The sequence below is a fragment of the Ursus arctos genome, unplaced genomic scaffold (genome assembly GCF_023065955.2).
Source record: "Ursus arctos isolate Adak ecotype North America unplaced genomic scaffold, UrsArc2.0 scaffold_21, whole genome shotgun sequence".
Classification (NCBI taxonomy): Eukaryota; Metazoa; Chordata; class Mammalia; order Carnivora; family Ursidae; genus Ursus; species Ursus arctos.
In genome coordinates, this window is record NW_026622886.1 from 23,153,829 (window position 1) to 23,175,282 (window position 21,454).

General features: G+C 37.6%; 1 protein-coding gene across 9 annotated transcripts in view; it reads left to right on the plus strand.

Annotated features, from left to right (window-relative positions):
- The window catches only part of ATP2B1 (ATPase plasma membrane Ca2+ transporting 1), a 125,358-nt gene extending 107,842 nt beyond the window's left edge, over positions 1-17,516 (plus strand). For 6 of the 9 annotated variants that reach the window (XM_048217792.2, XM_044384543.3, XM_044384544.3 and 3 more), the window contains 7 exons: positions 1,647-1,838; positions 2,095-2,308; positions 2,751-2,962; positions 6,671-6,778; positions 8,710-8,892; positions 9,279-9,365; positions 14,246-17,516. In XM_048217792.2, the coding sequence (XP_048073749.1) occupies positions 1,647-1,838; positions 2,095-2,308; positions 2,751-2,962; positions 6,671-6,778; positions 8,710-8,892; positions 9,279-9,365; positions 14,246-14,557 (1,308 nt within the window). In that variant the 3' untranslated portion in view covers positions 14,558-17,516. Of the gene's footprint in view, positions 1-1,646; positions 1,839-2,094; positions 2,309-2,750; positions 2,963-6,670; positions 6,779-8,709; positions 8,893-9,278; positions 9,366-11,859; positions 11,932-14,245 lie in introns of those variants that run through there. The other 3 variants (XM_026499917.4, XM_048217794.2, XM_057316151.1) reach the window with 2 other exon arrangements.
- Positions 17,517-21,454: the final 3,938 nt, after the last annotated feature.

The following is a 21,454-nucleotide window of genomic DNA, read 5'->3' on the forward strand; positions in this document are numbered from 1 at the left end:
AGTAGAGAAAAGAGGGTGGTGGTCTCAACACTCATTAAACAGAGTTACTCTTAATCCCTTTTTTTCAGTATAGCACCCCTATACTCAGCAGTGCTTGGTACCCCCCCAGTCTGGACTGTCTTTGTCATATCGTCTTTGATAAATTAGCAGGCAGTCTGCTGCCAGGTCAGAGAGCATGGCAAATTGCCACTTGGTTGCATGGACTTGGGAAGAGGCCTTCAGGATCTAGCTGCCTTTTTTTTTTTTTTAAGATTTTGTTGATTTATTTGACAGAGAGAGAGAGACAGCCAGCGAGAGAGGGAACACAAGCAGGGGGAGTGGGAGAGGAAGAAGCAGACTCCCAGCGGAGGAGCCTGATGCGGGGCTCGATCCCAGAACGCCGGGATGACGCCCTGAGCCGAAGGCAGACGCTTAACGACTGCACTACCCAGGCGCCCCTAGTTGCCTTTTCTTTTAATTTTGTTATTAACATATAACACACATACAGAAAAGCGCCTAAGCCATAAATGTACAACTGAATGGATTATCACAAGTTAGCAGACCTGTTCTATGCAAGGCGAGAAATAGATATTTACCTGTACCCCCAGATGCTTCAGTCACACTGTCTTCTAATCATTGCCCTGTCTCTCTGCAAAGATAACTAGTATTTTGAAGATTACTTTTGTCTGTTTCCAAACTGTGAACATACGAATCTTACATATGTATTTTGAGTCCAGCATCCTTTACTCATCATTATGCTTATGAGATTCATCTGTGTTGTTGTGTATCTAGTTCACTCATTTTTGCTAATCCACAACTTGTTAATCCATCCCATTCTACTCTTCATGGACATAGTTGTTTTTGGTTTGGACCTTCTAGGTACTTCTTTAAGTGTCTTTGGTAGACTTCCAAGAAATCCTTCTATTTTCGTTTACACCTTTACCCCTCCTTCCAGTGCTACCTGGTGCTGCCAAGTCCTGAGCCTTATGTAGGAGAGTCTGTTGTGCAAAAGAAGCTAATTCTCTGCTTTCCCTACTGTTAGCTTAGGATTCAGCACTCTGGGATCTGCCAGCCTACTTACTATTTGGTTGTCTCCTTTCCAGCCTCTTAAGATTTCCTTGCAGTATCTCCTTTGCCACTAACTTTGATTTTGTGAGTTTTTATTTTAATATATCTTTGTGTGTGACTTTTGGGGAGGAAGTTGGGTTATGCCTGTGTGCATTCTTCCTTTTGTTAAACCCAATTTGAACTTTATTTTCAGTCCCTTATTCTTTGATTTTTGCTTTGATGGAGTTATCTCTCTGAGAGATATTGTAGGATAGCTATTTCCTTCTTTTACAGTAGATTTACGTCATTAGTCATTAAGTATAATGGTAAATTTTGGTTGATCGTATACTACCCTTTTGGATACTTAAAAGTTGTATTTTAGGGGCGCCTGGGTGGCTCAGTCGTTAAGCGTCTGCCTTCAGCTCAGGGCGTGATCCCGGCGTTCGGGGATCGAGTCCCACATCGGGCCTCCGCTGGGAGCCTGCTTCTTCCTCTCCCTCTCCCCTGCTTGTGTTCCCTCTCTCGCTGGCTGTCTCTCTCTGTCAAATAAATAAATAAAATCTTTCAAAAAAAATTATATTTTAAACGTTTAGTCTAACTCACAGACTTTCTTTTATTAGGGTATCGCTGGAACTGACGTAGCTAAAGAGGCATCTGATATCATTCTCACAGACGACAACTTTACAAGCATTGTTAAAGCAGTTATGTGGGGACGAAATGTCTACGACAGCATCTCAAAATTTCTTCAGTTCCAGCTCACTGTTAATGTGGTAGCAGTGATAGTTGCTTTCACGGGCGCCTGTATTACTCAAGTAGGTTCACAGTTTTGTTTTTTTTGTATTAAAACATGTTTGTTTTAATAATGTTTTGTTTTAAAGCAAAAATGTGTGTATAATCTGCTGTTTTAAAGTACTTAGATATTTAACCTGAAGCTTAAAATTGTAGGTTAATTAATATGAAAATGTAATCCTGTTCTGCTTTTTGAGTTTTTAAATACAAAGGGCTTCCTGAGAATTGCTGAGTCCCTGAATAGTTGTGAATGTCTATTAGGAAACCTATCTTTTCTAGGATTCACCGCTTAAGGCTGTGCAGATGCTGTGGGTAAACCTCATAATGGATACGCTCGCTTCCCTGGCTCTGGCAACCGAACCCCCCACTGAATCTCTCTTGCTTCGGAAGCCTTATGGTAGAAATAAGCCTCTCATCTCACGCACGATGATGAAGAATATTTTGGGTCATGCATTCTATCAACTTGTAGTAGTCTTTACACTCTTATTTGCTGGTAAGAATTCAATGCCTGATAAAGCTTCGGTTGTTTTTGTTCCAAGCTAGTATCATCCCAGATGTTGTAATGTTGCAAATTCTCCAAGAACATAAGTTGTTCTGTTTCTGACTGCCCATTTATCTTTACTTTCTCCTGTTTGTCAGTGGATGTGGCTTAGGGAAGCACTGTGATAGATAGTGGGAGGAAGTCAAAAGAGTCCTGATTTTTTTGTCCTGGCTCGGCCACTGACTTAGATATCGTAATTTTGGGGTTTCAGTGTCTATGTCTATAAAAGAAGAAAGTCGTACTTGATAACCCCAGGTTTCTTCCAACTTTTCCTATGCTGTCATTCGCGATCAAATAAAGGTCTGGCTAGGTTGTACTATTGCATACTTTTTTTTTAGAAATGTTCAATTATTTTGTATGATAAGTACAAAGTAATACTTTTTCATTCTTTCAGGAGAAAAGTTTTTTGATATTGATAGTGGAAGAAATGCTCCTTTGCACGCTCCTCCTTCGGAACATTATACTATTGTTTTTAATACCTTTGTGCTGATGCAACTTTTCAACGAAATAAATGCCCGGAAAATTCACGGTGAAAGAAATGTGTTCGAAGGAATCTTTAATAATGCCATCTTCTGCACAATTGTTTTAGGCACTTTTGTGGTACAGGTGGGTAATTGGAAAAGATAGTTTCAAATTTGACACTCATGTAGGAGATATTAGATAAACAGTTAGCTTGTTCCAGAAATTGTTCGACTGCTACGTGTGTGGGTCTTCTGTGTGCTGCCTCAATGACACCTAAAAAAAGAGTTTTAAATACCATACCTCAAGTGAAAATACGCTCTATTCTGAAGGTCCACATATGAGCAGAGTACATTCAGCTAGTACTATTTTAATTGCACTACTGATTGTTCATTCTATATCATTACCAAAACTATTATAATTTTAATGTTATTTAAGGTAAATCTTCCTGTTGACCAGTTTCTAGTCTAGCTAGAGTGATCACTTTAATGGCTTCAAGCAGTTGATAGTAATTGTATGTCTGTGGTTAATGTTATTAAAAATAATAGTCCGTGACGTGAATATTCTAAAATTCACGTGATTCTGGATGCTGCTTCCTGAGTTGGTACATGCCAGTTTTTGATTTTGTAATACAGTTGACTCTTGAACAACACAGAAGATAGGGGCACCAACTTCACCCTCTCCCCGCCCCAGCCCACCCCTGCACAGCCGAAGATCTGAGTATAACTTTTGAACTCCCCCCAATACTCTAATAGCCTACTCTAGACCAGAAGCCTTACCAGTGACATAGTCACACGTATTTTGCATGTTATATATATTCTGACAATAATGTAAGCTAGAGAAAAAAATGTTACTAAGAAATCATAAGGAGAAAATACATTTACAGTACTGTACGGTGTTTACTGAAAAAAATTCATGTATAGGTGGACCCAATTCAAGTCATGTTGTTCAGGAGTCACCTGTACCATCAAAACAAGATGTAAAATTAAACAGTGAGCTTTTTCAACAAAGGAATCAGACAGTGATGGAGCTTGTTTCGAAGTGAAGACTGAAGAATTTTAAACAGCTTATTCAGCCATAGCTAGTGTACTCTAGGTACCAAAACCCTAGACCTAATTGTTTCTGTAATCATTGTTTCTGTTTTAGCTCTCAGTTTCCATAAACTTTAGGAGAAAGGTTGCTTACTTGCAACAAGTATTTCTAGAAATATTTTATTCAGGTTTATAAAAAAGCATCGTTCATGACATGTTAAAATTTTAGCTTTTACTTGCTATAAAATTGGATTTATTTTATCTTTTTAATATACGAAGACTGCAGAAAACTTAACTGCTCTCTATCAAGCAAATCTGGTAACTTGGTTCCCAGCAGAGATTGATACACCCGAAACAGTTTAATGTCAGGTATCGTTCTTCAGTGCCTAATAAATAAGCCAGTACTGCTCCAAGTGTGGTCTGTGGACCAGCTTCTGGTCCATTTATTGCGAGTCCACGGTGAGATAAGGAGCACGTGTCAGGATATAAATCAACAGCGTCATTAGTCACACTGTTTCCGGGGAGGGTTTTTGTGTTGTTGCTGGAGGCGTGTGTGTGTGTAGTCGTAGCAGTGGTGATTCTGCTGTGCACACGTGCATTGATTTGTACCCTGGTACCTGCTCCGTACCTTCTCATCACGGAGCAGCGCTTGGAATAGCACTTCTATAGACCGTTTCAGCTGGGTAGGAAACCATGGCCCTTGATTTACACGTATCGCATTTTGTTTGTTTCTAAAGCAGTCTAGCTGAAGTCTTGATTGTAGAGCAGGAGTACCTGAAGGGTATAAATTGTGTTAAATTTAATTTCTGTCTCTTTCACTTATTAGCTGTTTTTTCTTCTTACCTTTTTTTTTTTTTTTTTTTTTTTTGGACAGATCATGAAGTACATAATAATCCTTAATTCTTTGTAAATATTTTACCTCTCTTCTACTTTGTAGCAATTAACACAGCATCAGTGTTTTCAAAATAATGTTTCATGAAACATCGGTCCCCTCACTTGCTCTTACACCCTCAGATAAGTATAGGAAGTACTGCCTCTTTTACTACCTCTGGGAGATTCTTAAAGCAACATAACATCATAGTTACAAGTATAAACTTAGGACTCAGTCATCATGGGGTCAAACCATTGCCTCTAGTAGTTGTGTGACTCTGACAAGCTGCAGTTTCTTCATCTGTGACATTATAATACGAGGTCACATCACAGAATTACTGAAGCATTAAGAGGGACCATGCATCTGAAGCTCCAAGCTCACTCCCTGGAAGGGAAGTACTCAAATGCTGCTTTTCTTTTTTTTTCCTCTCTCTCTCTTTTTCTTTTTCTTTTTTCTCTTTCTTTTTTCTTTTTTTTTTTTAATTAACAACTCAAAGGCTTTGGGAAATCCTAGAATTAAGAAATTTGCTGAACCCTATTTAATGCAGCTACTTCTAAATTTTAGAAGATAGCACCTAATTCAGGGTTCCCTCAGCACACGTTTTGGAAATGCATGTGTGCAGGTACACGGTTCCGTAGTAGCATGTTGCTCTAAGGTATCTATTAAAGGGTATGTGGAAACTTGGTCTCTTGTTCTTAGAAGTAAATGCCGCAAGTCATTAGACAGTTTTATTCCTCCCAACTGTAAAGTGAAAGATGATCATTTCTTACAAAACTGAATCAGTCCAATCATGTTAATCATTGATTGTTCGCCCAGCATCTTAATATGCCTTTCACATTCTTATTATACCAAAATATAAAGTTTAAATTTAAATTTAAAAAAAAAAAAAGGAAAACGTTCACAGAAATAAATGTTGAGTTTTCATGTTTGTTTTCTTGGTTTACCAAAGAAAATTATTTTAGTTCAATATCTTTATTAAAATCTAAGCAAGACTGCCAAATTAGTTACAATTGACTGGTTAGGTTACTGAAAACACAGTTGGGATTCCATCTGTACAAGTGTACAAGTAATCTCGACTTTGAAGAACAGTGGAATTGACAAATACATTTCACTTGAATTTGAACCTAGTACAGCTACAAAGAACAGAGTTCATACCTTAAAAAGTTTTAAAATGTTAATACACATTGATTCTCTTTAACTTCAGTATTGGGCAGCTACTGACTGCCATATCAAAGAGAAACCTTTCAGACTCACAAGAAGGTGAATATTGATATTTAATTCCTAATATTCCTATGTACGGTTTTAGGTCCTTGAAAGACAGGAGAGAAGCATGAGCACTGGATTTTATTTATGCCGGTCATTGGACTTTTCTCTATTTATACAGGAGAGCGAATTCGTGAGGGTGTATCGCCTAAGTCAGCACCGTATCTCATAAAACTTGGCAAATTCCTTGTCTTCTGTTACTGTTCATACTCGTCCTGACATGTAAATGTGAACTAAGAACAAACACCTGTGTAGGAGGAAAACAAGAAGGATTGAATATTATGTTCACTTTTCATAATATATGGTCTTTTCCACAAAAGTACACTATCTCTTCTGGAAAGGCATAAATTACTCAAAGAGTGATACTAAATACAAGGGAATATAGTTACTTGGATCATATTGGAAACAGTGTTAAGTTATATTCCTGATCAGGAGAAATTTTTTTTTTTTTTTTGGTTTTACTGAAGATAATTTAAACTTGAAATAGACATGCATTTTACATTTTGAGCAGAGATGTCAGTTTGTGTTCACTTGTCTCATTTTCAGCTGTGAATATGATAATACACATCACACCAGGATAATCGTTATTCAGCTTGAGTTTTAAAGGATACAGATTTGGGTAATTTTTGAATTGTATGAAATGTAAAGTTTAAAAGATTTAAATAAATTTACTCTTGATTATTCCTCCAGATAATAATTGTGCAGTTTGGTGGAAAACCTTTCAGTTGTTCAGAACTTTCAATAGAACAGTGGCTATGGTCAATATTCCTAGGAATGGGAACGTTACTCTGGGGCCAGGTAAAAAGCTCATCATTTTTTGTTCAAACCTAAAGTGATTTTTTTTTTTTTGTTTAATTTCCAGTGTTTATTTTCCTTCATCAGTTCTCTTACTCAATTCTAAGTCGTTGCCATTCTGGGTCAAGAAAGGGCGTTCAGGGATATGGGGGTTTTTTAAAATGTAGTATTCTCATGTTATTGTTTGTTATGGTTATGCCTATGTGATAAAACACTTTAAATTTCTTACATAGTTTTCTAATTTGTTTTTTTAAAACAAGTTTTACAGCAGTTATTAAGAGGATACATTTTTAACTGGTTGAGACGCTGGTATCTGTATCTTTTGCTCTATGACCTGTTTTTGCATTTTCAGATTAAATGTTTTTACAAAAATATTACAGAATTATGTACTTTAGACATTTCATCATTTTATTATGTACTTTAATTGAAAGTATAGCTAAGAAAAAAAGCTCAAGTTTCAGTTCACTTTGAGAATGTTTCCATAAAAAATCATGGTACCAGGATAAATGGGCCACAAAATGACATTTTCAGTTCTATGATTGGCTTTAACAATGTATGTATAAAATACAATGCCTGAAGAATGAGATAGATTTCATGTTTGGTATAGGCAGCTGACTTAACAAAGGCGTGTCATTAATTTAAAAAGATAAGTGGTGATGGTGTGTGCACTGTTCATTTTAAGTCCGTTACCATTACTGTAAAAGTAACTAATAGTCTGTACTAACATTTTCATGAATGAAAGTTAACATATGTTATGATGTGTAACCAGTGCGAGCTAATGTACTGTCGTTCCACAAGTTAGTCTAAGCAAAAGTCCAGGTTTTACTGAAACTTAACTCAGTCTTTATCTTACCTTTTTCTTAATTGTGTTTCTAGGTTCTGAGGTTTCTCTTACTCCTGTTGCATGACTCATTAATACAGATCTTCTTTTAAGTATTAGGATCCATACTCGGGCCACGTTTCTTTATTGATTACCATTCTAGTTATTTCCTGATGTTCCCTCATAGGCAAAACAGAACCCCACAACCTCCCAGACCATCTGGCTAATTTCAGGAAGAGGAAATTCAGTACAGCCAACATACCCAACGAGGACCAGCTCCTGGCTTTGGTTGACATTCTCTATTGATTTTACGTGTGCCCTGGTAGAAGGAGCACTGATTTCGGTTGTCAGACTTGTCCCACCTCTGTGAAATGAGGTGGTTGGACTAGAAGGTCCTTAAGCAGTTCTGACTGACCGCATGCTTGTTTCCTCCTTTATAAGCCTGACTTCCAGAAGGAACGGCTGTTAACACTTGTAGTTTAATACATATTTATTCCTATTTTTTTGTCCTCTTTGTGTTTCCTGGGGCATCTGTTCCTGTTTGGTGTCATAATCAGGCAGTATTAATCCAGTTTTAAAGAGTTTCATTTTGTAAAAATAAATACATTTAATAAACGAAAAACTATTTTCAGTTTAACCTTGACGATTTTTTGGATTTTGGTATGTTTTTTCTCATTGAACTCTTGCAGCACTAATGAAACTTGAACTTGTTTTGCATCCAATAAGACCACCTGCCATTTTTGTTTTATTTTAAATAAATGTAATTAGTGTGAGTTTAAGTTAATATGTCTTATCAGAGCATGTTCGTGTACTTTACAGTCTTGAATGTCTTACTTAAAATATGAAAGCCGTAATCAGGTTATTTCCCCTCAGGAGAACTTTTTTACCATTCAAACTTAAAATATTTTCTGTAGCTAAGGAAAGAGCATATTTTTGTTGTTGTTGTTGTTGTTGTTGTTGTTCTGAGAAAGGAAGCCTGACGGACAGGATCTCATTGCTTCGTTGGTGACGATAGTCGGGCACACTCGTGACTCCTTACCTTTTGTATGACAGTTGATTGGTTTAATTTTACTCGGTTTTGATTTATTTCTGAGCTCTTTCCCCTGTGTTGTAGCTTATTTCAACAATTCCAACTAGCCGTTTAAAATTCCTGAAAGAAGCTGGTCATGGAACACAAAAGGAGGAGATCCCGGAGGAGGAGCTCGCGGAGGACGTGGAGGAGATTGACCACGCGGAGAGGGAGCTGCGCCGCGGCCAGATCTTGTGGTTTAGAGGTCTGAACAGAATCCAAACGCAGGTATGCACCTGCTAGAGAGGTAGGAGCCGTGATGGGGGGGGGGGGGGGGCCGAGGGCTCTGGGACCTGGGCAGGAGGTTTGAATGCGCTCCTTAACTTCCTTTCTAGCCTTCCCAACCCACAAAACTTACTCTTTTGAAAAATAATACCGGTGCCTGGAATGAGTGAAGGTTTTAACTGATGGTGAAGGAATGTCTATATGCCCCTCAGCTCCTTTTTTCCTAGCTTTCCCCCCCTTCATCTCAAAATGCTACTCTTGCCTATTTATCTGCTCTGTAAAAAGTGCCTTTTTCTTTACTTTTTGTATGTTGATAGATGGAATGGTCCTTTCTCTTGTTCTCTCTCTCTCTTGCTGAGCAAGCTGTCACAATCTCTGATTCCTTGCAGATGGATGTAGTGAATGCTTTCCAGAGTGGAAGTTCCATTCAGGGGGCTCTAAGGCGGCAACCCTCCATCGCCAGCCAGCATCATGATGTAACAAATATTTCTACCCCTACACATGTAGTGTTTTCCTCTTCTACTGCTTCTACTACTGTGGGGTGTGAGTGTGTGTTCCTAAGTGCATGAAATTAACATTTCCTACTTCACACACCTAACGTTTCTCATTTTCTCCTTAATGTTTAAATTCATTGTTCAGGCTTTTCATAAAGCTTTCTTTTCGTAAAGTGGATTGAGACCTCAAAGTGTTGTCGTTGTTGTTGTTTTATTTCTGAGAGGGCTAGATAACAGGTGGAACAATTGCAACCAAAGATTAGATAGGAGATACGTGAGCTTGTCTCTGTGCTAACTCTGATAGCTAATACGGGGAATAAAATTGTAGCTTAGAATCTGTGAAACTACTATAAATTTTTGAGTATATGCCTTTAAACATGTTCATAGTGCATGGTTTCCAAAAGCATGTGATTTGAAACTGATCTAACAGAACCAAGAAATTACATTTTTAAAGCTGAAAACGAATCTAACATTTTGACGTTTATCTTGTTCGGTTGGCAAAGTTAAGTTTGTACCATGAAGAAAAGAGCTTAGTATATAGCCAGTTGTTTGCCTTCTTAGCCTAGATTTTGTGGCCTTGCTTCGAATTTATTTATTTACTTATTTATTTTTGAGAAGGGGTCCCGTGTAAACTTCAAAGTTCTGTGGTATTTATGGTTTTTTTTTTCCATTTCTATAATGAGTGTAAAATTGCATCCTCAATAAGAAATGTTCTATTAAGTTTTCTAGGGAAGTAGGGAAAGTGTACCATTGATTAGTTCTTACACCATTACATGTCGTAGTTTCTATTAATTGGCTAGAATAATACATTTTCTTTCAGGTTTTTAGTAAATGGTAAATTCCCCAAAAGCCTTTTAACCTCTTGTCATCCTTACTGTACGTTACAGTCTTGATTTCATGGTGGACTCTCAGAATATTGGAGGTACTAACGATATAAACCCACCCCATCATTCAGCCCATCCCCGAAATCGGCTGGAATACCTGTGCTTAATCTTATATTTGGGCAGAGACCCATCTTACCCATTTGGTCCTCTCCCAGTTAAGGTCTAGGCAACATGAGAAAGCTGGAGAGAGGATGAACTGAAGAAGAAAACAGTGCTATTTTAAGGAGGACAGTTTACTCAGTGCCTGTTTGTTCACTGTTTGCTTAAGTAATTTTCATTTGTCATTTTTGACAGTGTTGTAAAACAGGCAGAACAGGAAGTATCCCATTTTGCAGGTGTGAAAACTGACTTGAAGTTTAAATGACTTGTCCACGGCTAATAAGCAGAGGCAGCATGATATAGAGCGAAGAGTAAACAAGTACTGTAAGGACAAAACAACTCTTGTTAAGTTAGACAGGATGTTAAATTTACATACATGGACAGATAGGAATCTTTCATTTAAAAATTACCCTGGTTCTGCACCTACCTAAATGAAATGGTGTATGTAAATTGCCTGGCATTATACCTAGGACAGCTAATGTCAGTTACATCCCTTCCTCCCTGTATCTATGGATTTTGCATCATTCCTGGCTCTTGAGGTCTTATTACCACTCATCCTTTCATCTCCTATATTAATTAATGTTTCTTTAGTAGCGATCTGTAAACACTTGAGGAAGACCTTCCGTATGCAGGACTGTGCTAGAAGCTCCAGACTTCGCAGTCTAGTTCAGGAAACAAACAAGTAGTTGCAAATTTATACATGGTAACGAAGCATGGGATATTACAACAGAGTCCTTAACCCACTCTGGGAAGTCAGGAAAAATTATCCAAAGGAAGTAACTCTCAAGCTGACCTTTGATAGAAGTTTACCAGTTGAGGAAAGCAGGCCTCAGTGACAGGTACTAAAAGTAATAAAACGTCAGGTGTTGATGAGTCTGGAGTGGCAGGTAGGGATAGGAGGCTCTCTGTATCCTGTAAGAAGGATGCAAATGAGAATACCCTTCACCTGGATTTACCACTTCTTAATAGTTTATGATGTCTGCTTTATCTCCCTCTATATGTTTATATTAGTATATACATTTTTTCTCTTCCATTTGAAAGTGACGAATATCCTGACATTTCATCTCTTAATACTTCACGTACCTCCTAAAAATAAGTTTCCTATATAATCATACCGTATCATCACATCCAAGAAGTTTAATATTGATATTCTATTGTATACAGTCCCTATTTGGTTCTCCAGTTGCCCCCAAAATGTCCTGTATTATAGCATTTTTGATCCATTTTTGCTACAGTTATTTATTATGTTATGACGTTGACTTCCAAAACAAACAAAAAAAACAGGCCAGTTGTCTCATTTTACTTTATGGATCTGTCTACTTGTTTCCTCATGATTAGTTTCATGTTAAACTTTCTAGACAGATGTATATCGTGGGTGGTGTGTATTCATTTTTATTTCAGCAAAATTTTGAATAATTGACTCTTCATTTGGAGGTTGTCATATGACCTTCGGTATGCTATCTTTACTATATTTCTGTATAATTGTGTTCCAGACTTTACATTAAATATCAGATCCACTGAAGGCCCCTCCTGACTCAGAATCTGCAGTTTAACAAGATCCCCAGGTGCTTTGCATGCACATTAAAGTGTGACAAGCCCTGGCATGACATTGATACTTGTGAACTAACACTGTTTTAAGTTTGCACATGTATTAACTCACTAATGAATCTCGCATAACAATCCTATAAGGCAGGCACCACTGTGATTTCCCAGTTTATAGTTGAGGAGATTGGTTTGTCTAGGGTTCCTCAGCTAGCAGGTGGCAGAGCTGGAATTCACACCCAGACCTTTAACCTGTGTCTTCCTGACTTCACCATGCTATACTCTTACAGAGCTAAGTGAGCCAGAAGTAAAGCAGCCTACAGCAGGCAGGGCTTGGTAAGTGCAGGAAGACAGCTTTGAGGAGAGAGATTTTAATCAGCTTTCATCAGAACTGAGCATATGTTGTTGCAAATGGCAGAATTCCCTTCTTCTTAAGGCTGAATAATATTTCCTTGTATGCAGAGACACCTGGGTGGCTCAGTCGGTTAAGCATCTGCCTTCGGCCCAGGTTGTGATCCCCAGGGTCCTGGGATCAAGTCCCGCATCAGGCTCTTTGCGCAGTGGAGAGCCTGCTTCTCCCTCTGTGCTGTTCTCCCTGCTGGTGTGCTCTGTCTCTGACAAATAAATAAAAATTTTAAAAAAATTCCTCATATGTATATATGCCACATTTTCTTTGTTCATCTGTCAGTGGACTATTAACCTCGTTTCCATATCTTGGCTATTTATAATGCCGGAAGGAATAAAGGAGTGCAGGTATCTCTTCAAGATCCTGATTTTAATCCTCTGGATAAATTCCCAGAAGTGGGAGTCTAAAATAGACTCCTAGAATGGAGAGTAGAATGGTGGTTAGGGGTAGGGAGAAATAGGGAAATGTTTGTGAAGGGGTACAAAGTTTCAGTTAATGCAAGAAGTTCTGGAGGTGTAATGCATAGCATGATGACTTTAGGTAACAGTACTGTACTTATATACCTGAAATTTGCTAAGAGGGTAGAATCCTAACTATTCTTACCACACACACGCAAATGTGACAGTGCGTGGTGATGCATTATGTTAATTAGCTTGACTGTCATGATTATTTCACAGTGTGTATGTGTGTACCAGATCATCAGCTTGCACATCTTAGATGTATACAGTTAAAGAAGTGGGCATGAATGTTACCTTTTTTAAAAATACATTCAGATTTCCATTTGAAGATTTATTAATTTTTTCATTATCATTGTTGTACGAGATGATTTTGGTGACTCTTTTTTCCTGTAATGTCAGTATTCGTGATTTCTCTTAACAGTATGATAAATGGTATCTTCATTACTAAACAGGATTCATTAGGATCAATGCAGAAGCAGATACTATGTTTGAATTGATATCGAGTAGATGCTCAACTATCTGGATTTTGTCCCCTTTTTTGTTTTGAAAGCCTGTACGACACTGGGTTAATAAGACCTAATGTCAATGTGTGCAGCAGTGTTTTTGCGTTCATTACCCATTAACCTCTTTTCATCTATACAGCAGATTTCTGTATAGGGGGGTGATTTGTTGGGCTGTATGTTTAAGGGCAAAAATACCAAAAAACCTTGTGTTTTGCGAAATTGTTGACAGAAGAATCCCAGAGGGTTTGGGTTTTTTGTTTTAAATCTGTTCTTCCCAGTGAACGATATACTTCCTAGTATATAAAGTGATTTAAGTTGTAATGTGTTATAGAGAAAAACACTAATGCTTTATAGACAAGTGGCATATACTCAAATATTTATAGCTGTTTAATGGCATTTTATAGATATTTATTTGGGTTTTGTCTTTTTTTATTTTTTAATCAAGGGAATAGTGGGGTAGATGTGAGTTCATTGTGGCATTCAGCTTATATTTGCTTGGCTTTTTCATAGTTGGTGACACCCTAATTCCTAGCATGATAAATAGTAACCCTCTGTGCTTGACTTTGTTTAACTTATTTGAATTGTTTTCAAAAATTACATTTTTTTATTTTAAAAATCAGCTAAAGCTTGTGTATGATTAAGTTTTTGTTTTGTTTGTTTGTTTTTGTTTTCTTAGGGAAAAATGTCCTAGAAAATGGCTATTAAATTTTTAGCCAGTGACAATGAGATTTTTTTCAGTATTACTTTGAATTCTATAACTCCTAATTCTTAGAGTATGTGGTTTTGTTGTTCTGTAGTGTCCTACTAAAAATATTCATTTTTTTTACAGTGTATTGCAAGTTCCACTGCATTACATGCAAATATGATTCACTCATACCTAGCTGTTTGTGGATTCAAACTCATAAGTGAACCATTTTAAAATTAAGCTAACAGTATACTGACATCTTTCTGTGTTTTCTGATATTTACAGATTCGAGTGGTGAATGCATTTCGTAGTTCTTTGTATGAAGGGTTAGAGAAACCGGAATCAAGAAGTTCGATTCACAACTTTATGACACATCCTGAGTTTAGGATAGAAGATTCAGAGCCTCACATCCCCCTTATTGATGACACTGATGCTGAAGATGACGCTCCTACGAAACGTAACTCCAGCCCTCCCCCCTCTCCCAACAAAAATAACAACGCTGTGGACAGCGGGATTCACCTTACAATAGAAATGAACAAGTCTGCTACCTCTTCATCCCCAGGAAGCCCACTACATAGTTTGGAAACATCACTCTGATTGTAAGCCGAATGTTAACACACTAGCTGCATTGTAAAGAAACAAATTGAAACTGGGTCTTTTCACATATTGTGATGGACAAGATCGTATTCTTGTCTTTGGACTTCAACAGAAGACACACTTGTACGAATGTAGATTTATTTTTTTAAAAAAAAAAAAAAGCAAAGCTTTCTGCCAGACTGAGGGTGCTTTTTGGGGGGTGGGAGAAATGAACTGACAGATAAACAGTAACTCAGCGTATGCTGACCTGTGGATCATCAGTAGTACTAAGAATGGTCCTGAACAGTGTATTAGCGGAGCTGTAGTTTATCTCAGTCCTTGATGGGAGAGGGGGAGGAGGACAGCTGGGCAAGCAAGCGAAGAGCCCTGGATCATTGAATTGATACTTTAATTTCTGCTGTTGGCTGTTAATAATTTGGATTATTTATGTTTATAAATGATACAGATCTGTTTACAAGGTTTGTAGATACTTTTTTTGTTCCTGTTCATAGATGGGAAGCTTCCTTATAACTGATGCAGAGAAAAATTAGTCCTTCAAATACTGCTGTATTTTCAGGAAAACAAAAAGGGGTGTTTCTATTGAAACTGTACTAAATTTTTGCCTACAATTTACCTTGTTAAATACTGTAGATAAATTGCTAATACTAATAGCCAAATAGATAACACTAATGCTTTGTTTAAAAAAAAAAAAACAAAAAACAAAACAAAACAAAAAAACATGAGCAGTGGTGTTTAATGAAGTTATGGCATCTGTCCTAATTAGTTTCTTAAATACATTTACTACTTAATGGTTTTGAAACAACTGTTTAATTTTTAAAATTTTTGAAAACTTGCTAATAACCTTTGTTCAGAATTTAGTAGACTGTTTAATGTGGGACATCAACTACATAATGAAAGATGCTTGAAATGCTTTTGTTATTTCAGGCAAATCAAATTAAATCAAACTATCAAACTACAAGAGAACCTTAGTCCTTTTTGTTTTTGTCTAAACATGTTAGCTCAGTGATGTCTTGGTGAACTGTGAGTGAACTGTATTGATTTTTCTAATAAATCCTTAGAAACCTCCATACAGCATGAGGGCTGTTGGCATTTTGAAAAAGGTTAACAGGTAGAAGCATACATGTTTTCCTTTTGTTTTTGAAACTTGTTTGTAAACATAAATATGCCCTTTTATTAAATAAATACACGGCAATGTTTTTTTTTAAAAAGAAATTTCAGCTTCTTTACTTAATTCTGCATATACGGTACATCAGTCTGTTCTCTTTAACCACCATTGGAATAAGTTTCAAGATGGTAACAGCCCCATGAGGTACCGCTTTAATCCCCCGGGGGTAAACCCAATAGAATCACATTAAGAAAATCGTTGCAATTTCACCATTTGACATATTCTTCACAGAATTTGGTTTGTCTAAAATAGTCTCACAGTCTAAAAAATAATAATCACCATTATCTTTGATAACATTTATTTTAATTTGTAAGTGGCCGAATAACAAATTAGGTAAAATGAGATCCTATGAAAAGGTGGAAACGGTCCTAAAATACGTACATTTAGATATAATAATTAGCCGTATGCTTTCGGAATGCCCATCTCTAAGCGATTTGGATTATTTAAGTCTTTGTTTCTTTCTTTTGTCGAACTTCTCCCCTTTTTTGCCCTGTCTTTACCTTTTAGGAACTGGCAATGTGTAGGGCCCAGATTTCACCAGGCATACGCTCCTCAGGCTGACATAAAGTTTACGCGGACTACGACATCTGAGCACGCTGACCTAGCAGAGAAACGTTCAGTCGATGGTGCTTGATATTTTTGGTGGGTGGGGGAAGATCTTTTTCTCTCCATCGATCCTTTGCAGTAATCCTCTGCAAGTCTTAGGAACACATGGGCTCTGTCAGCGTTGGTAATTGTACATTTATTCATCAGGTATTTAGAGCAAATCATACTGTAAAAAGAGGTAGCATGATATGCTCGAAAGCATACGAGGCTAGGAGTCATGACCTGGTTTCTAGTCTTGGTTTTGCCATTAACGTGCTGCATGACCTTGGAAAAATCATTTACCCTTCATGAGGGTGGTGGACTAGACTATCTTGAAGAACCCTTTCAACTCTAAAAGTTGACCCTAGCAACTGGAGAAGCCTACAAGGCATAGGGAATAGAGAAAAGGGAAATGTTTTCAGTTTTCTTTTTTATTTTGGTTATGCTTAAATATGAATGTAATTTCCAAAAGATTTAGACGTGCATGTGCTTTGGAGGGTTTGTATCGAGCTTTTACAGTATTCATTTTTCAACTCAAGGCAATGGCTTTTTACACCAACTCTAATCCATAAACGGGTCTTACGACGTCCATGAAGTAGTAGCAAGACATGCTTAGTGTGTATTTCTCTCTTTGAGACACTGTAATTTCTACCAGAAATTTCCAGAGCATTATGTAAGTAGAAAAAAATGCAAGCAAGCTGTTAAAGATCTTGGACCCCATGATATAGTATGTATAGCTGAAATCAGCATCTGTAATTCAATCACTTTTTCTCTTTTATCCTCTAACCAAAAAATTGTTTAATTTTGCATCCCAAATGTTTTTAATCTTTGTATATTTTTTAAAAATCCTTTTCTCCTCATCATTGCCTTTTTTGTGGTTGTAAATAGACTTACTTGCACTTTGAAGATGAGTTACTCCTTGTCATCTTACAAATATGTGATATGGTAATTTTCATAACAGATGTCAGTTTTGAACCAAGAAATGGTGATTTGTTTATAAGAAAAAAAAAACTGGCTTCATTTCTGTGAAATTGCTCTTTGAAAATTTCTTTTTACACGTGTAAGCCAACTGAGATACCGTGATGGTGTTGATTTCTTTCAATGATGCTTACCATCTCTTTTAGCCACTGAGCCTTTTATTATTTGTCTATTTGTAAAGTTTATTTGTCTTAACTCATTTAATAAATATCCTGTTTATCTGTTTCTGAATGGGGACTGAACTTCTTGAATATTGAAGTTGATCAGAGCATCATATTTCGGAATTAGTTTTTTCTACTTGAAATTTTAAAAATCCGGTTGATGAAAATTCTATAATGTACTTGAAATGCTATGGCTGTGTTACAGTGACTTGGTGTTCTAATATGCATGATCCTGCCCCTAGACTGAAAGTGGGTATATTGTCCTCACTCTCCTACCCACAGTCTTCGATCTGTACAGCAACCCTAGATCATTTCAGCAGTCTGATGAGCATGTAATATTTTGGTCTTAGAAAAGATTAGTTTTTCACAATAACTGTTAGAACTTCTTTTTTTTTTTTCATCAAATGATCCAAACTTGTCAATAGCAATTATCTGAACTCTGTGGTAACAGAATTAGATTACCCTTAGTTGGTTTTTATAATAAATTATTAACATAAATTAGCAACTTTGTTGAAATACTGACTGAACTTTTAAGTGATTATGAGTACCGTATTTTTCCATTTCGTAAAAATTATTAGTAAGTTATTGAGTCTGTGTAAGTACCACATTTCACATTAGATTTTATATATACGTATTATGTATTAGGATTAAATTTTGAATGAAGTTCCCTTTGTAAAATTAACTGAATAAGAAGAGGAGAGTTTCTGTAAGTCTTTGCTCGTTGACATTTTTCCTTCCCCGTGTGGTTAGAGAACTGTCCCATTGCAGCTGCTGCTTTCTTCTGTCCAGACTCTGTTGCCCAAATCCCATATCAACCTTTATGTTTTCAAAGTACGATGTTGTGCTCATAGACAAAAAAAAAAAAAAAAAAAAAAACACAACCTTTTATTGGCATAATTAATACCATCTAACTAAAAATAATCTTTGAACCATTCTTGAAAAATAATCTTCTAAAGAATAAGCATTATAATCCCATAAAGAGTGTTTCATGCAGGAAGGGAAGTTGTGACTGTATTCCTGTATTTCTCCCATCAGTACATGTCAAAAAGGAAATTGTCTTTATCCTTATAATGTAATTTCCTTTTCAACAGACTGATAATTTTGTCCCTTAGACTCTCAATTGGGAGTTCACGTTTGTGCTTTTTGTCTTAACTACTTTAACATTTTCCCCTTTTGTTAGAAAAGCACTTCGGCCTACGGATGTCCTACTAACTGTCGGCATGTTTGATCTGTATTCTCTGAATTCAAAGCGGCCGTGTCGAGCTTCATCATATGAGTAGCTGCAAACCGGGCATTAAAGTAGGAAACGTGCATATGTGCTTATACGGTATCCGTCTTTGGCGCAGCTTTCTTAACCACTGTATCCGAGGAGAACTAGTTCCAAAATCAGTAACCCAAGTCCGGGTATGGGTTCCACGCAGGAAGACCCTGAGATTCTCTTTAAGTCAGAGTTACAAGGACCACACAATTTCCGAATTGCTTTTCAGATAATTAAGTGTAAGCACTGATGCTTTTCTTAGGCATTAAGAGGAATATCGTCACACGTAAATTAATATTTACAGAGTACTTGCTGTATGCTAAGCACTTTGTGTAGATAATGTGACTAGCTCTCTGTTACTACTGCTGCCATTTTACATACAGGGAAACTGGCGTAAGTTTACGTAGCTTGCTGTAGGTCACGTGGCAAGCTGGGGAGTCACACTTACGGCTGACCTTCTCAAGAGCCCAGGCTGGTAGCTGCTGGTCTTTTCTGCAGTACAAGCACCTCGCCATCCTGAGTCAGGGCCCAATACCTAAAAATCTGTGCTTAACCTTGAAGTCTCCTTTGTTGTCCTTTTCTGATACCAAATGCTTCAGAGAGAATCTGAAGAATCTTCATGAGGTTCCTGGAGGATAGCTCAAGACCAGAGACTGAGGCAGAGGGTCCCTGACTAAGTCGTGTAACCCATGCTTTCGTTAGACCTCCCGTAACTGAAGAGCCACGGTGAAACTCAGTAGAAGGGCGTTTTTACTAGCGTATGTTGATTAGAGAATTCTGTGGTTCATTACTTTTAAGATAGATATATTTATTCTAAGTTCTATAGATAACCTATTAATTTAACAGGTCATTGCTTTATTTCCTGAATAATTTGGAATGAAAATAAATTTATCACATTGAGGATATAATCTGCATTTTTGTTGAAATTTGTGAAAGAATATGACCTACCTAGTTTTGTATTTTTTGAAAAATTATTTTGTCCTTTTTAAATGTGCAATCTTTAAAATAAAAATTGCAGCCAATATTTCACTACTGTTTTAGTACCATTTTACATTGATGTTGTTTATGGTTTATGAATAGTCAACTGGCCTCATAGTCTTAAAAATGAGATGCCTGCTGATCTTTAAGGTAACATTTATCTTAGTGAATGAAGATAAAATATATTAAAGCAATCTTTTTCTGTAAGGCTACTTTTGAGACCATTAATATTTAGCCTAAGTCATACCTTCATGAATAGCTTGAGAATGAGTGTAAAAAAGTAAGAGTGGGACCTTAGGGAGACCTGTGGTATCTGAGGTTAGCAATTCAAATAACGATGCTTCTACTTTAACTAGTATTCTAAATCTTTTAACCATAAGCCTGCCGTTTCATTTAGCTTCAGACCCTCTGAGGACGGTATGTACTATCTGAAAGTGTTAATCTTTACTTTCTCACTTCTATAGACTTAGACTGGGTCGTAGTTCTCAACTTCTGAGGTGTGATGGGCGAGAGGGAGAACGGTAACAGGTGCAGCCACACAAGTTGCTGGAGTCTGAGACTCCAATGAACACTACCCTAGCGTCTGTCCTCCATCTCCTGTTCCCCATTAATTCGTTCAACAAATGCTTGGTACCTGGCCTAGGGAATTCATGCTGTTCTGGACTCGGGAGAACCAAGCAAAGTCCTTCCTCTCATGGAGTTCATGTTCTAGTAAGAGCCATAGTCACCTGGTAGGGAACGATGCAATGTTACATAATGCGGTGAGGGAGGTTCTCTTACATAAGGTGACATTTCAGTAGACGCCTGAAAGAAGTGAAGGAGCCAACTGCTCGGTTGTCTGGAAGATCTTTCCAGAGAGAGGTTCCCGTAAATAATGTTTAGCACGTTTGAGGGACACAAGGAGGCCATTGTAGCTGGAGGGTAGTGAACCGGTGGGAGAGTAGTAGGAGACAGCTCAGAGACGTAATGGGAGACTTCGCCTAACTCTGGCTTTTATGCCGAGTGAAGTGGGAGCCCAGTGGGGGGGGTTTGAACAGAGCGGCCACATAATCGGGCCTCCGGAAGGATCGTGGCTGCTGTGGAGAGACAGAGAAATTGGAGGTTAGGAAACCAGTTAGGAAGCTAACCTTTCCAGACTCATTTCGTGCAATTTAGTCTCTTCTGTGTTTTTCGTAGCCCGTTTCTAAAGAGCTTTTGGACCCCTTTATCTGCTCTAACTTTATGCTCGTCCTGCTCTTTGAGATGACACAAGACTGACATCATTTTTACAGTCAGCCCTGAAGAACCTATATATTCTCATTTGCTTCAGGCTCTATGCAGTTTCCCACGTGGATCACAATAGCCGCTGTTTCTGCTCTGTGTTACTCAGCAGCGATGGTCACAAATAGAAGATGGCCATTTCTCAGCTATTTGCTCTCTAGGAGTATAGTTGGCACTCTAAATTTTCCTTACCTTGAAAAGCTCTCTACACATCCTAATTTATTCTTTATACTGATCGGCACGATTGCTAGTCTCTTGGTTTCCTCCATCATCTTCCAGTCTTTCAGCCTACTACCCTTCACCGATTCCATCCTAACCAAGGCACTCGAGCTGGCCCCCTCACTTCCGCTCTGTCATTGATGGCTTTGCCTCCTGAGTGTTTCACTACCTTGGTACCTAAATCGGAATCACCTTTAACTTCATATCCTTAGCGTCAGAGTGTGCTCACAAACTTGCTGGTGACCAAAATCCACACTCGTTTGCTGGCTTTCCTCAGGGATGTTCAAGCCAAA